General features: G+C 34.2%; 1 protein-coding gene across 8 annotated transcripts in view; it reads right to left on the minus strand.

The window, feature by feature from the left end:
- cyc (basic helix-loop-helix ARNT-like protein cyc) overlaps window positions 1-17,475 on the minus strand; it is a 37,654-nt gene that overhangs the window by 952 nt on the left and 19,227 nt on the right. For 3 of the 8 annotated variants that reach the window (XM_013306869.1, XM_013306868.1, XM_013306867.1), the window contains 9 exons: window positions 11,707-11,859; window positions 10,490-10,597; window positions 7,939-8,010; window positions 6,870-7,206; window positions 2,996-3,113; window positions 1,898-2,134; window positions 1,319-1,553; window positions 553-756; window positions 370-482 (listed from right to left, as the gene is read on the minus strand). In XM_013306869.1, the coding sequence (XP_013162323.1) occupies window positions 370-482; window positions 553-756; window positions 1,319-1,553; window positions 1,898-2,134; window positions 2,996-3,113; window positions 6,870-7,206; window positions 7,939-8,010; window positions 10,490-10,597; window positions 11,707-11,859 (1,577 nt within the window). Of the gene's footprint in view, window positions 1-369; window positions 483-552; window positions 757-1,318; window positions 1,554-1,897; window positions 2,135-2,995; window positions 3,114-6,869; window positions 7,207-7,938; window positions 8,011-10,489; window positions 10,598-10,678; window positions 10,703-11,706; window positions 11,860-12,375; window positions 12,527-17,475 lie in introns of those variants that run through there. The other 5 variants (XM_013306872.1, XM_013306873.1, XM_013306871.1 and 2 more) reach the window with 3 other exon arrangements.

Genomic DNA, 17,475 nt, shown 5'->3' on the forward strand with positions numbered 1-17,475 from the left:
AGTTATATCAGTATAGATTGTTAGTAAATGTGGTTAGTATATAATACGCAGCAGCGTACGACCATTAAAATAAACGTAATCAAATAACACAGACGTATCATCAACAAGACAACTTTTAATATTATATTTAGTATTAATTAACGAACTTGTTAAATACACAAAAAGCATATAGAAATTATTTTACAAACAAAAACAATAACTGTACTGCTCTGCATCTCCCACTTATGAAACTAGGATTAGTTATGTTTGTATGATTCCTCTACAGTTTTATTGAGAGAATAAAGTGATACATTTTTGTCTACACATATTGTCATCTCTTAAATTCTCTTTGAGAATAACAGAGACAACAGTATGTGTGTGTGTACTCACTCTGCTTATAGACATCGTATGAGTCTTGTGCGTCTTGTTGTGGCGGTGTGTACGATTCTGCCACCAAAGTGTTGTTAGCGACGAGACATTCCACGTCCTTAGTCCAAGGATTCCTGGAAAACACGCTTTTATAAGTACACCGAGTAGCATCGCATATGAATAAAATATATTTTTTTAACTTACTTAAATGGTTTGAAATGCGTTGTAATCCTTGCTAAAGAGCCATCTTTACGCCGGAAGGAGTATGGCGGGGTGTGCGCAGGCTCACGACGTAGTAACGCAGTTTTGTGCGTACGCGCGACTGCGCCCAGTTCTGGTGCACTCACGTACTCGTAAAGGCTGGTGCCGAGTAACTCTTGGGGTAGGAACCCTAGAGCTAGGGTTACCCTGAAATAAGGTAAAGTTTGCAAACGTTACCAACTAGTTTTAGTAAGGTTATTTTGTATTACTTGAACCGACCAATTTTGTAGATGTGTAAAAGAAAAATATAAACGGTTATAAAATGAATGGATATTCTTCTGTAAATCAAGAAGTTGGTGTATGTGCATGTATTTTGTCGGCAGTTGTTAATGGGGCGAAAACTAAGGGTACTATGAAGATGACGATAGTGTCAAAAGTGGACTGTTACTTGTCATGAGTTGAGAGATGAGAATTGTTTATATCGATTTAAAATTATGTTTTCTTTTTTAAATTTTTGGTTATAATTATTTTATAAAATATCTTGAAATAAATACTTCTTTATTGGATTTTTTAGTGAAATTTGACGGAAATTGTCGCTATGTCTACAGTCTAAAGTGTTCTTTGTATATGTTTTTATAAGTGGTATATTTAGTGGTACTGTTCCTGTTATAGTGAACAAAATACAATTTTACTCCACATTAACCTATTAATTTGGTTGTTAATTCAAGGAGGCATAGATATTTGATCAGCTATTGAATACCGCTCCTACCTCTGGTCGACGAAGAGAAACTTTCCATCAGTGGCATGTCTAGAGATGTACTGCAAGCATCTCGCAGGAGACTGGGTTGGAATGGGTACTTGCTGTCCAAGAGTCGGGGAGAGGTCTGGTAGTGCACGTCCGACCGCCACGAGGCACGACATGTTACCTGCCTCCCCGTCCTCCCCTCCATCACCCGTAGTGCTACCACCCTCTAGCTCCGCCGGTGCCCAGGACTTGAGATATCCTAATTCATATTTATATTACATTTATTTATTTCTTCATACGTTATATATACATTTATTTATATACGAGTAATCTTTATAAAACAATTTTTTAGAATTGGTCCCGCTATTTCTTAGCACATGGAATAATCTGAAGATGTTAAGAATTTCGCCAAACATATTCCTCAAGTGCCCTTTCATGTTGTTCTTTGTGTCTTTATTGACTGATGTTTGGATGTATTATATTTATGTTTTTTTTTTAATTCTGTGCGGTTGTAGTCATGGCCAGGCAGTCACTTTTTACTAAAAAAAATATGTTAAGAATAAATCAACTCATCCTTCACATTATTAAAGAGAATTTGTTTACCTGTACATTGTACAACGCAATATTTCTTCTCGTTTTGTTTCTTCCTCATCTTGGAGCTGCCTTCTCCTTCCTCCTTTACCTGTCCAGCGGACTGTTGTGTCGTGGGTCCTGGGGCTGGCGGTGTTGAGGAAGCCGAGGTGAGTGCACGGCACTTGATGCGACAGAAGAATGAGCGCCGCGCCCCCGGGCACAGCCTGGACGCCCCCGCCACCATGTCCGCTTTCACTGGTAACATCGCTGTACACATACTTAGTCACTGAATCACCATCAATAAAACACAACAAAAACATTCAAATGTCAAGCATATTCAGAATTAAAAACGCTCCATTGTATGAAAAATATGCATGAGCTAGGATATGGTATACGATTTGAACGACGGATACAAACATACGCCATATATTTCGCAATTAATAAACTTATTCATGTAATATGTAACCAATCAGTAGTTAGTATTGCAGCTTAATATTTCAGTAATGGCTAAAGCTAGGGACATCAGATCGCTCGCCAAAATATAAAACACAAAAAGTAGCAAAAATACATATGAAATATCACAATATGTCTAAAATCTATATATTTTTATGTTATTTGAAATTAATTTGAACAAACTAAAATCTTCAATCAACATTTATAATGAACCTAATCAAGAGCAGTTTGTAGGATCCAAATAAACAGATATATAGGCCGTATAATAACATATCTATAAAATATATATTAAACTGACAATTTTATCTCAAACTATATTCGAAATTTATAAATATTTATTGACTGCAAATAATTGCAATAACGAAATAATACAAAGTATTAAAGTGAAATAATACTGAACTTCGATTATCAATAAAAACAATAACAACTGGACAACATAATTCAAAAGAAGAGTTGCATCAGATAGTTAAAAAGAAAATATTGTTGTTTGCCGAAATCGCATTGCCCAAAGCTAATACAGTTACATCGCAGTGCAAAAAAACATTAAAAACAAGTATAATTCTCGTTCGCAGAGATGTAAAGAATTACACACAAATTAATAAGTAAGATTAACATAGCATTGATTACATTTTACATCAATGTAAAATATTTGAAGTAGTCAAAGATAATACTAACTTTTGGCATCAATAAGTCGCTCCCGCGGGCTCAGGTCCGACGAGGAGAGCTGCTCCTTCACCTTCGCCACATCTTTGGGATGTAAGATGTCGAATAAACTCTGTCCAAGTAACTCCGACTGAAATATTAACATTAATCAGTTAATTGAATACAAGCACAAAGAGTCATTCTATAATTACCTTGTTAAAAGATTAAATATCCACAACCCTAAACGAAGGATTGCATGAATCTATGATTTGGACTCTCCCTAAATTGCTAATTGATAGGTTGCAACAATTACAATTGAAATTGATTCCCTGATATATTAATAACACTTAATTAGTAGGCTATGTATTTTTCCAGAGAATATTCTATATGTATGCCTAATTTTATAAATGTCCATTGAGCTGTTTAGGAGATACCTTTAAACAAACATCCATCCATCTAGACATTCGCATTTATATATTTATAATATTAGTAAGACAAACTAAGTTTCTTGATAGATTAGTAAAAATGTTTAGAAATGAACTAAGACAGTTCTTCATTTTATTTTAATTACATAAATGTTAATAAATAGTTTTCCGGGACAGGTTTTACTAAGTATCTCTTTCAAGTAGCAGAATAATTTGTATACCAAAAGCTGCGGAAGAAACTATGGACTTTAAAAGCAAGGCATTGTATTATATTATATTGTTGTAGAAAACAAAGATAAAGACACTGCAGCCGCTGATGTTACAAAGGTTAGTTTTCACTGTACTGTTATATATTTCCACTGGTATAATACTGAATGCATATTATTTATACAATTATTTCTGTTTCTGAAAATTCATTCATTATATGTGTCAATGTAATAAAAATATAATATGTAATGTGGGTTTCTGAGACCGAAGTTTCCGTTTAAACCTAATTGTTATCTCCATTTGGCAAAAATAATAAAGTGATGATGGTATGCTTTAGACAAAGATTTTCGTCTCAAAAACCGACAGTTAGCCAATTATTAGTTTCATTGGCGCATTTACATTACAGTGGATTTAGATTGCATTGACATTTGTATTAATACAGTTGAATAATATTATTCTCGCTTATAGAGGTTCCTTTGACCCAATTTTCTTGCTCATGGAGGTTGTAATTGGATATTGACTCTCGATTGTAGAGGTTTTGCACTAATCCTGGTTTGGAATGTTTATATTGTTGGCTCTACTTTGTCAAGGAGAATAAAAAGGGATGACTATATGCAATACTAGTGGTAGTTCTAGTGATGGAGATATTAGAACATTAGAGAGGGAGAGAGATTAGATGAGAATTGACTATTTTATTGTAATTTTAATAGTTAAAATGTTTAATCATCTCATAAGGATTAATTTTAGACACTTGTGAAATGAAAGACAACATAAATTATTTTATTTTTTAATACTTTTTTCAGATCACATTTTAGCTAGAACTGGCAACATTTGAAATGGGTATCAAAGAAGATAGAGTCCCAGCAAAATCTTATTGTTATTAAATAAGAAAATCTTACCAATATATTTGTAACTAGTTTAAGTATAATTAAAAATAAATAGTTATACAATGAGATGTTTTATTTTATATAAAGTACCTTACCATTACTTTCCGAGATCAAAATCCCCATTTTTTTTTTGTTTTCTCAAAGATAATTACAGGGATGACAATATGTTTTATACAGATATTTTGATGTCAGAAACCCATGGTAAATCATGAATCTAGTCTAATAAACCTTATTAAGTTAAACAATATGATTTTTTAAAGGTTCTTAGTTTCGGATATAAAATCAAAATTGTTAAAATAATCATCACAAACTCGTGAATATTTCATAAACGGGAAAAATAAAGGTTTACGATTATTTTAATATTTTATATTGATACATCTTACAATATAAGATAATACTGTAATAGGTATAATATTGTAGATTAATCAAATATTAGTTTCATGGGCGAGTTTACATTACTGTGGATTTGGGTTGCAGCTACATTTCCTCTCGTCGTTTCCTTCAGTTTCCTTCTCCTTTTCAAACATTTTCGCTATCGTTGGATCACCCCCTTTGATTAAGCTTTTTAGGAGATTAGCCATTAATTTCTTGTTCATATGCTCTGATTGAATCATTTCTCTTGAAAGCGGCGCACTTCCTTGAGGATTATTTTGTGTATTTTGCTGTGGTGCTGGCATTTTAATTTTTCTTTTAATTGCGGAATGAATCACTATCACAAAGTAAGGAATTATTGATCGAAAACTAAACGTCAAGGAGTTGCCAGTTGACACAGATGACAAAGAGCTTATTTGAGTAATGTTTTTTGAGTCTTACTTTGAAAAAACTGCATGAACTTAACTCTACAAATATAAAATTCTTCTCACCTTCTAGATTTAATTAAACTTTATTTATAGTAAATAAATAAGAATACAGAAAAAATAGTGCGACCCTACCAATCATTGTCACCCATCTCGTTTTCAATCATTAATATTAGTTGATAAAAATAATTTTATTTTTTAATATATATTTATAAATCGAAAAAAAAGGTTTCCAAAATTGAAACCTGCTATAGGATAACTGCGTATATTCATATTTTTGTGCTGGTATCCCAGGCAAAAAACGACGACGTCTTCTTGTCTGGATCTGGACTGTACTATATTTACTAATATTATAAATTAAAATGTTCATGTATGGATGTTTGTTTGACGGTATTACAAGAACGGGTGCATAGGTCTCGCTGAAATTTGGCATTGATGTTGAACATCGCCTGGAAGAACACATCGGCTACTATTTTTTTTAATTCCAGGAGTACAAAGTCACGAACGACAGCTGTGGTTCGTGACTTTGTATGTGTATGTGCATATCTATGCATTATTAAATAAATTAATGAGTTTCTATTACTAAATTTAATTAACTATTAGGTTTTCGCACTTAAAAAGGAAGTATAGGCCATATTTTTTTGATTAATGAACAGCATAATTAATGGCTACCAGTTCTTTAACGCTTTTAAATCAAAACAGTATAAGAAACTCATAAACAAGTTTTATCCTTATAGTTTTGAAAAAATAAAAAAAACAAACAAGACAAAAGTGCATATATGTTTTCAAACGTAAAGAGTAGCGACATCTTTTGACGATGTTTACTAACATTTGCATTTAGAAACTCAAGTGGTAATTTCAAAACAATATACTAGATGTCGCTACTACGTATAAAATATTTTTTGAATTCTCCTTTCAAAGATTTTCAGATTTCTATGAGTGTGAGTTTTTCTTCTCCCAATAGCGATTTCGTTGATTCCTTACTTTTTACTAATTAATATGTATGGTGTAAATTAAATTTAATCCGTAATATTAGCAATTATTCATATAACCATTTCTAGAAATTATATACAATTATGTAATTTATGTATATACAGAACAGGAAACCTTAAAGAGGACATTTCAAACAATTTTATGTAAATTGCTTGTTTGTTTTCTTTTTAACATTCCAAAAATGTAAATTCCTGTATTTATATTCTTAACCTTAAAATTATACTTAATGAATTGAAATATTAAGAGACGCTAGAGTAATCTATCACACGAATCATTATAGTTACTAGCTATCGCCCGCGAATCCGTCCGCGCGTAAGTAAAAATAAAGTCACGCCTATGTGTTCTTCCAGACTATGTTCTTCATCTATGGCTAATTTCAGCGAGATCCGTTGAGCCGTTCCCGAGATACCTTCAAACAAACATCCATCCATCTATCCATCTAATCATTCGCATTTATAATATTAAGTAAGAAGTAAGATTATTGGCAATGGATCACGGAAGCTCCCTACACTTTACTTACTGCTTATTTTGTTTTCCGTGACCTGTAAGTGATATCTAGAAGTATAAATATATGGAATAAAAAATGAGATCGACTGACCTGATCGTAGTGTAGCATTCTGCTGACCGAAGTAGACACGTATAGCAATCGTCCGCGGTCACAGCCGACGACGAGCAGAAATGCATTGTGCGCCGCGTGTAACACCATCGCGTTCAGCTCGCGCTCCGACAGGAAGGCGGGGCGGGGGCGCGCGGTGAGGGGTCCGGCTGAGAGCGCCCCCCGCACCGACCGCAAGTACTGCACCGCCATACGCAGCACCGTCAGCTTGTCCAACTTGCGCGACATCGCACCGCACATCGGGATCATTGCGCTTAACTCTGATATGTATGTGTTCATCTTGTCGCGACGACGCTTCTCGATCTCGCTGTGGTTTTGCCTACAGAGTGGACTGTGGTTAAGATATATCCAGTGTAAGTAGGACTCGGGACAGCAAGAAGGACCGATGATCTGTTACTGAATTAGCGCAACGTGTAACCTATCATTGGAATTAATTGGTCCATGTCGAGCAGTGGACGGCCGCATGCTGAATGGATGGATGAATTTGCGAAGGACCTACATTAATTAAACCGGGGACGTAAAGATTTGTTATGATAATAAATGAAAAATTTACGCTTCTGTTGTATAATTTTAAATGAAACGATCAAAGGAAAATGATAAACGGATTTATATGTAGAAAGCTAACTACGAACTAACATGTACATACTTGACATTCAAAGCAACACATTGGAACTTTACATTTCTCTGCCCTTATACGTAAGTTTTGTTATTTATAGAGTTGTACCTCGTTAGGCTCCTGCATCGAACTGCGACATCATTACGAATTTTCGTAAGAAAATATCAAAGGCCACAAAGCATTAAAATATTCATAAATGATACTGGCTAGTTGCTAACTGATAAATGATAAATACTACTAGCCAATTACTTTTTAATGTACCGTCGGTAACATTTATTTAGGTGAACTGTTATTTCATGATGCTCATAAGTCACTTATTCTATCCCAAGTATTAAGCAAATTTAATTCTTTGACTGTACGTTTAAAGCAGAAATAGAGTCTGCAAAAAATGTATTTAACAAGCTTCCAAGCTAAGTATGATGTGTGTATGCTTACTTTTTATCAGGCATTGTTCTTGTGGAACGCGTATCGTCTGTGCCATCGTCATCGTAGGCGCTTGCCGTGCCACTGTTGAAAAATGAAAATATTAATTTAAAAAAAAACTCCCATCTATCTATATGCATCAGTCAATATTGTAAATATAATAGCTTTTGTTTTTTATATCTAAAATGAATATGCAAATAAGCAAGATGTAGCAAAAAGAAGAAAAAATTAAATTAAAAAACCTTATTGCCGGGATTCTAAATATAGTCTTTTGTCCCGAAAAAATTACTCTCTATGGTCTCGTGATTGCGATAGTCCCCTACACGAGCCGCAACAAGGTAAGATTTTGGTTAGTAACGATAACAAGGATAAGGTTGAGAAACATACCCACGGGACGATCGTGTTACAAGTTTGCCGAGTAATTATAAGTCTTCGATTCGTATCCTTCAAATTAGAGGAAAACTTTAACAGCCCAATAGTACATCGAGCTGATTTGACTTATGGGAAATCTCTTTAAATTTGTAGTGAATATACATTACTATCGATTTCGAAAAGGCAAAACTTAATTTATGCATTTAATGAAATAAATTTAAAGTTCGATATTATTGAAAATAAAAGGCGTATCTCGCCTTATTGTGACGCAATCAATCTGCAATCATTTGATTCAGACAATCGCGGATAACCAGGACTGATATTGTGTTGGGCAATTCTAGTGGCGATTAATGGAGGCGGCCAACGTCCTATTGGAGGACTACAGGCTAAATTGAACGGATTTATCTCTACGAATCTAGATGTCGCGGCAAGCCCCTATGAGGTGTAGTGGTATTATTAAGGTTTTAACCATAAACTAATATAACCTCAAATTTAGCAGCTAAAATCTACAAACTATTTCAATGAATATTTTATAGAAGGATTCATTATTTTCTAACTAAAATTATATTTGTTCAATTGACGAGGTTTTATCTCGATGCGACGATAAGGGGACTTGCAAGCGTTGTAAGCAAAATAGCAAGCAACAAATAGAGGATGATATTTCTCTAGACGCAATTCAAAGGATAAATACGTTTCATTCAAAGGTAATAGGACAGGTGGGCTTTTGCGGAGCGAAGGTTTGCTCCACGTTTACCATAGGCAACCGATTACCAATGCTTAGGGTTGCCAAAACTTAATTTAATTTCAATTCATTAGTCAGTTGGAGCAATCGTTTTAATTTTATCTTGGCAATACAATCGATTAAATAATGTTGGTAGCCAAATATATTTTAGAGCCCTACAATAGTTTTAAAAAATACTTTAATATTTTCTGAAATTATATATATCTTGACAACCCTATAAGCCTTCAGTAGTCTTTAGGTAGTAATTAATTGCTTTAATTGTTTGTTTACAGCTTTATTGTAATGATATTTAGGTAAGCAACTTATAATGATGATGCTAAAGCAACTTTTGTTTCCTTCTCCTATAAAAAAAACGAATTGTACTTTTTGTTTTACCTTGGCCGCCTAATATTCTAGCAAGTTCCAGAATTGCATACTAGTTTGTGGAATAAATGAATATTGAATATATAATGAGATGTCCAGACGAAAACAGGAAAAACAATGATTCATGAAGTATTAATGTGTCTTTGATATTTTAGAATTTTGTCATGTCGCCGTCAACCAAAGTTTATGGTGCTATATTTTTACCTGACTTAAAAAACGAGGTTCTTAATTCGCCTGTTTGTTTTTTCACACAACTGTCATCCTAATTACCAGCAGTATTGTTTTGGTAAAAACCACCTATGTTTAAACCGGATTTCATCCTCAGAAGTCTTTGTAAGGTTGTTAAAAGTATCATGGTTAATTCGAATAAAATAACTACACAAAACTTTTGATAAAAGTAACTGGTAAACTTATATAATTATATTTAAGTGGGATCAACTTGAAGCATTTTTAGTTCACTTCAAAAAGAAGGAGGTTATCAATTCGTGTGTAATAAAGAACGAATTATTTTTTATCCAAAAATGTATTTGTAGTCAAAAACCAATGATTACAAAACTAACTAAGTTAGATCGCCTTAACACTTAAAGCATATTCTTTCATTCACGGAAATTCCTTGACCAAATGTAGTCACCTTGAAATACGAACTTATCCTTGGACTACTGCCTTTCAACAAGTTAAAAAAGTTAAGTAAGTCGAATCAATGTTCAAACTTATCAATTAAAAGTTTTGAACTTTCCCTTCATAACTTCAAACAAAGTTGATTTCCCTGTTTTAACGCTTATCGGATTGCTGATATGAACCTTTGTAAATAAATATACAAGGTGTTTGGAAAAGACGTGCATCAAGAACAAATTTGGGCGCGAGAGAGCAGAAAGTATTCTGCAATTTTTTTTTAATAAATTTAATTTTATGCCATACATTTATTTGCTTTAAGCAACGTCTTTTTGTAAAACGAAAGCTTAATATTAAATTAACAGGGTGTTCGAAAACAGATATTAAAATAATATAATTGCGACAACTATCAAAAAAGTAGGTGTAGACGAATTGTGTAACAGGGTGTGTGTGCATATATAATGCAATACTTACTACGATGAAGGTTTTCGTTTTCTTGTTGCGTTGTCGAGTACTGTGACCGTCGACGTCGCAGGCGTGGCCAACGAATTCTCGCAGTTGGCCATCTCGTAGCTCTCCGTGCTAGCAAAACAGACATGTAACGTTAAAATACATCCATTGCTTGCATGAACCAACTTATAGACTAACCAAGAATACAAAAACCTAGCTTGAAAGTTCTTGAATGGCCTTCTTCAATGAATCAATCAAGTGCTTCCATATTTTCTCACAATTTCACTATGGTTAGTAAAAGCACAATATATTTTTCGCCATAAGACCACATTATCTTACAAGCGAAAATATAATGTACGACTAGGAATCTTCCTCTGACAGTTATGCGTTCCTTGTCTGCAGCGTAATTGATCAATAAAGATCCGAACAACATCTTAAATGATGCGTCAAAGCAAAGCACATGGCCAGACACACGAGACTTGCCCTTTTTATAACATTGGAATTCAACTCTATCGTAAGAACAAATATTCTAGCAAATTATCACCGATCGTATGATGTAAAGCTGGAAGGCGTGTGTGAAAAGCAAGACAAAAATCATCGAAACAAAAAACAACTTTTTGCCGTAAAATTTGCGAACTTCACCGACTTTACCGGCTTGGTAATTTGATTCAGGGACAGAGGTCGTTGCTTGGTAATCATTCGCCTAATCTCGATAATGTAACCACAATACACCTAACGTAAAAACAAAAGTCCCGATAACAAAAGCGACATGCAAAGGTGTTGTAAATTTTAATAATAAAAAAACATCTAAACATTTTAAAAACATCTCTTTGTCAGTCGGGTAATAAATAAGTTGTCCAGATATTATATGAATGACAAGAGATCAGACATTCCTTGGATTAAAATATGACCAAACGCAACATATCTTTATCCACAGTTGCTGAGTTTTTTAATTTCATTTAAATTATTAAAATTGAGGTTAGTCAAGGTGTCCATACGGCACGACAATGCGTGAACCTTAGAAATATGGAGCCAGGAAAACAGTATAAATAAATTTAATAAACTCGATTGAATCCTCCGTCATTTCTGTATACGCTGTATATTTATTGCATATAATTTCTTTTTCCAAAATACATGACGAAAATATTTCAATTCCAAAAGAAAAAATACAAATTAAAGCGCAATATACAAAGTAGCATAAAAAGCACATGTAACAAATAGCAAACAGAATTGTTGCTCACTATTGATGGTTCTTCCTCTTGCGCGGGTCATTTTGGTGGGTCGCGAGTGGAAGCGAGGTGGTGTCGGCGGGCGTGTGCGCCGCCAGTAGGGCCCCGCCCTCACAACCGTTGCCCGCTGTCAGCTCGTACGCCGATGCCGCGCTCGTGTTCGCCCCACAAAATAATATTCAAAATCAACCTCCGATACACACACTATAATATTTCAAGCAAATTTATATTGATTTGATATGTGTCACGAGTAATTTCGCCAAATAATATATTTGATATCACTAAAATTAACCATCTTTTTAAAATCTGCGCATGCGTTTGTTTTCCAGCGAGAAGTGTTTTCGCTTGGCTTAAGAAGGCTTGCATTAGCAATAAAAACTCCTGTAAAAATTTTTGTTATCTCTGCTTTTTCAAAGAGAACGAAAAGGATGAAAATATTATAGTAATACAGGTGTTACGACAGTGGACGCTCTCCATAACTATGTCCGGAGTGGCCATTTGACGTTACACCATAAAAAACCGCAAAGCTAATGTTTACATACAATACTTGATGTATTAGTCATATTTATCAAACACCGAAGTTTGATTTCAGATTCTAAAAATGTTAAAACAAGGGAGATGTAATATATTTTGGAAATGCCTAATATATTATTGTAATCATAATTATAAAAAAGAAAATACCTTTTCCTTAACATGAAGAAAGTAAAGAGCAAACAGGCGCACGTGCACACACGCTGCGTACAGTCTCACAATGGATCTGCTACCGCCAGATTGTGAATCTCGTTAATTTAAATCTGACTACACATATCACGTATTGTCGGAAAGAATGCACGGTACTCATTAACAGTTTGACTTGTCATAAGCGCTACAAGCAGATTTCGCTTATGATCAAGACATTTTATTGTATAATTAAAACTATCAAATCCAACCTAACAAACAACATTACATAAAATTACATCTAATTTAAACTTCAACGTAACAACGCAATCAATACGTTAATTTGTAATTTGACAATAACAGTTCACAAAATGTATAGTAGGTAATGTCTCTTTAAATTATTAATTATTTCTTACGAATTTAAATACATTTCTAATACGTTTATCAACTGCTGAAAATGACAATCGATCGGTGACATAAACAAGTGCGTTGTCAGAACATTATGATTAGGTAAATGTATTCCGCGCGCAATGCACCTACACACCTATAGATTAGTGTTGTCCCTGACATTGCTCACTTTGACACACTTACCGATAAAATCTAGAACCGCGTAAAGTACTGGCCACTATTGTTTTCTTCCAATGATTCACGCGAATATACTAAGACTAATTGAATCAATATGTGCAGGATGCATTGTAGAAAATACGCAATTACTACATTTCAAAGAATAACAATAACAATATTCTTGACATTGTAATTTTCAGTTTATTTTGTTGATTAGATAGTGAGATAGTAAATTAAGGATAATACTTCCAAGATATTTAACTGTGTAATAAAATTTTCTGTCATTAATAGATTTAAACAAAACAGACCACTTCTGCAACTCGTACCAAAGTCATAAAAGAAATCAATTATATTTTAGTCATTGTTATTATTTGTAATTAAAAAAAAATTGAATGGATAGAATAAAACATACACGGGTGTAAATTCACATATGTAATAGAGATAGGGAGAAGGGGAGAAAAGAATGGAGTCTGAATCCGCGATGTATTTCTTTATATGTGAATATGCGTCCAAGTAGCCTTGGCATTAATCTAACCTTGATCCGTTCTTGATAATTGACACTTGCTGTTGTTTGTTTAGATACTTGTTGCTATTTTTATCGCAGACTAGCGGTCGAACGCGTCTTCGTCAGCGGTGAATTTAAAAAAAAAATAAGTTGTTATAATATTAACCGATTGTCTGGAATAAATGCAACCTTGCGGACAAATAGACGACAGAAAATAAAATTGGCTCTTCATTATCGCAAATACATCATGTGTATGAAAAATTTATCTTTTTCCTTATTTCAAACCCTCCAATTATTCATATTTATAGATATAAATAAAGTAATTTTCTTTAAAAATAGACATTTACAGACGGAAGATTTTCACATGTTACAAATTTTGGTACAAAAGACGAGGCTGAAATGACCCACACACTTTTTCAGCAGAAGTGAATGCCTGACACGATGCTCACTTTTATAACGTTATATGAGAAAAATACACAACGAATATAGTGTGTAATGAGACTAAATGCACTTCTAGTGTTCCAGTCTATATTTAAATTGTTTACAGTAATCCGCGTGACTGCTAGTACTAACCAACTAGGTTTAAAATTAACGAATTATTGTTTATAACATGGTTAACAACCCCATTATACAGTTTACTAAATATATATTTGTAAAATGTAATTTGATGAACCTTCAAACTGATATGTGATTAATAACATTATATAGAAAATAAAATCACACAATGAGTAGAAGGAGAGTTTATTTAAAATATTTTTTTGAAAATAATTGTTTAAGTGCGAAATGGAGAAAACAGTAGGATCGATATAATTCAGGATGGTGCTAGTCATAAATTTTAATTCTAATTTATACAAAACTGAATGTATGAGGCAGAAAAATATTGTATTGTCAACAAAATATAGATAGCTAATGTTTGAATGAAAACAAAGTGCATTCAGTTTGTATTGCGAGTGATTATGCTCTGGCGAAGCAATTACGATAGGTTATGTAAGTGCGCGATAACGCGGTGACAGCATCGCCCCCCGCGCGCCCCTCATGACCGCCGCTACCGTCGCGCTGCGCCCGCGCAAGCGCACGGTGTCAAGTGCGAGGTGAGTCGAGCATAACGACGGACTTGCGCGATCAACTCCCGCCATGCTTACAATAATATCGGTTTATTGCAAACACCACTGACCTACTTCATAACAATAACAAAACTTATCAATCATATCGAAGCCAATCAAAGTAAACCTTACAACTTTTATCAATTTTAGCGACCTTAGAAAACAAATTAGCACATAGTTTATGCAAGTTGCATTATAATTACTGCGAGACGCCAATTAGTATTTCGCTTACTAAGTTTGCGGCAATCGGATGCTAATCCCACTTACATAATTTCTCACTGTACGTAAAGGTGGATACGTCACATTTTATTGTTTAAGTTTCATGCGCGTAACAGGAAAATATGCAACCGTGGTTGAAACTGCGTATTACGTCGTGCATATGCGAAAACTGCGCGGTCTTGCATCCCCCCACCGCGCCCATTTGTAGACTCCGTCCCCTCCCGCGTCAAGGTCAAATTAGAAACATATGCCAGCGCTTAGTCTGTGCAGTTTGCACCAAAAAAGAGAAGTGTCAACGATCTATTCAAAATATGAAGACATGTGAAAATAGAAAAAGCATCGAAGATAAAAACAAATCAATTCATTCTAAACAGGTCATGTCTTGATCCATATTCATTGCTTGAAATAAGTACAACGTCCGCATGTAGAACAAAACGAAAGAGGAGTTTTCCAAATATAAAAAAAAAACTAGATGTCGCCCGCGACTCCGTCCGCGCGGTATCTACACAGTAACCATAGAACTTTGACATAAGCTATGTCTTTAACGTATTTACATGCATACTATTTGCTTTCTTGTTTATAAATGCCATATATTTATGATATCTATTTTATCTACATATATCTGATCGATACTTAGTTAAAAACGTCTAGACTTATACGTCATTATGTTTTAAGATTGTCATAATGCTCGCGGAATTGCATAATTTAAAATAAGTACATTTTTTGTATAATTCACTAGCTGACCATGGAAACAATTAACTACATAAAAGACAATCCGTAATCTATATACCTTATAATTTAATAAATACCTCTTCAATAATTAAAATAAATTTATATTAACTGCATGCATTTTTTAAAAAGAAAATATTTTTAGAATCTTAAACGGAAAGCAAGTTTTGGAAGATATCCAATAAACTGAATAGTAATCATTTGAAATGGCCGCTTCATAATTGATTCTATCAATAGATTCATTCACTTGCGTAATATTAATTGACATGTATTGAGAGCCTATTGTTTATCCATCGTTGAGATGACATTGATTTACAACTCACTGCTTGTGTGATTTGAGATGCGCAGGGCTTTGATGGATACAAGCATATCCTCTTACCCATAACTAATTGCAACATAATCTAACTGTACCTCTAACAGTGGTAGAGTCCGCTTTAACATCTTCGCACGAATTGTCCCGGCTCGCCCGGTGAAATACCACGACCACACAGAAGATAGGCGTAGTGGAGGCAATTCCGCGTTTCATCTGATGAGTGTGCGTCCCGGAGGCCTAATTTAGTCCTCTTTCCCTTCCCACCCTTTTTCTTATAGGAAAGGAAAGGATGGGAAGTGGAAGCGGACTTCCCGGATGAGAGCATGCATGGAAAGGGAAAATATTTTCTTTCTGTGCATCCTCTCCTCCGTCAAAGGTAAATAACGCATATGCGATTTCAGGTGGCCGCTCGCTCGTTTGCCACCTTATGATATTAAAAATATATATAAAAGAGAAGATATGTATGAAAATTATTTTCGTAGAAAAACAATTAAACCTTCCCGTATGTCTCCAAGGAAAAGCAGTATATCTAACAATATGGTAGAATACACCCAGTGTGTCATGACATTACCACGATAATTGTATTGCAACTTTTGTTGTCTCTTTTTTTTCACTGAGACTGTAGGGGATGACAATATGTTTCAATACAAGTGTGCTGTCTTAACCTGCCGTTGAGAATCTACGTCAAAACTAATAATACTTCAAATTTTAATAAAATGCGTAGAACTGTTGCGAAGTTATCGAGTAAGTATGTAAATCAAAAGTATCCGACGGATTTTGTTCAGATTTCCGTGATCGTAGTAGCCTATGTGTTTTTCCGGACTGTGTCCTATGTCTATAATAAAATTCATCGAAATGTATGCAGCCGGTCTGGAGTAACTTTCTGACAAACATCCATCCATACATTTATATCGTGAATAGATGACGAACTTTAAAAATTGCATCAGTAAAAATGTTTTTCAAACCCTTTTGAACAAACGTGACGCACGTTATTTTTACATGAATTACCATTAAGTGTGTAACATCCATGTGACGATTATAAATTTAAATCTGCCGAATATGACGTGATTGTGGACCGAGGTCCGCCGTTTCGTGGCGACACATGTGACTTTGCTACACTTGTAAGTGCATGTGAATGAAGAATAGTTAAAGAGATACCTACTATCTCTTGAACTATTGACGCGTATTGTATTAGAAGAATAAAGAAACTAAAAGTACACAAAGGATTTTACAAATTATATATTTATAAAATTACACTCTGGTTTCTAAACGGAGTGGAATGAAGTAGAACATACTAGAAGTATAAACATTTTGAGATATCTTGGTTCCCAAGTTAGGGTGAATCGCTGCGTAGAAAACAATTTTAATTGCAACGGGGCTCTGCGGAATGCAGGAGAGCACTGCGCAGCGCGACGATGTCGTTCTATCGCCTAAATATTTGAAAATGCTAATATTTAGCTCGTATCATTTTTTTAGCGCATTACCACTGAATATTAACTGGGATCGAGGCCAAGCCATAGATTATTTATCATAAAAAAAATTAAGAATAGCGCATAAATCTGAACCAATTAATATAGTAAGGAAATATTATTTTAGTAACAGCAATACAGTTGATTATGAAACTATTAGTTACTGAAAATTTCCAGTAACTTTGACTCTTGTATCTACGTATTTTGTTTTATTGAAGAAAA

Source organism: Papilio xuthus, unplaced genomic scaffold, assembly GCF_000836235.2.
Source record: "Papilio xuthus unplaced genomic scaffold, Pxut_1.1 DF828177.1, whole genome shotgun sequence".
Lineage (NCBI taxonomy): Eukaryota > Metazoa > Arthropoda > Insecta > Lepidoptera > Papilionidae > Papilio > Papilio xuthus.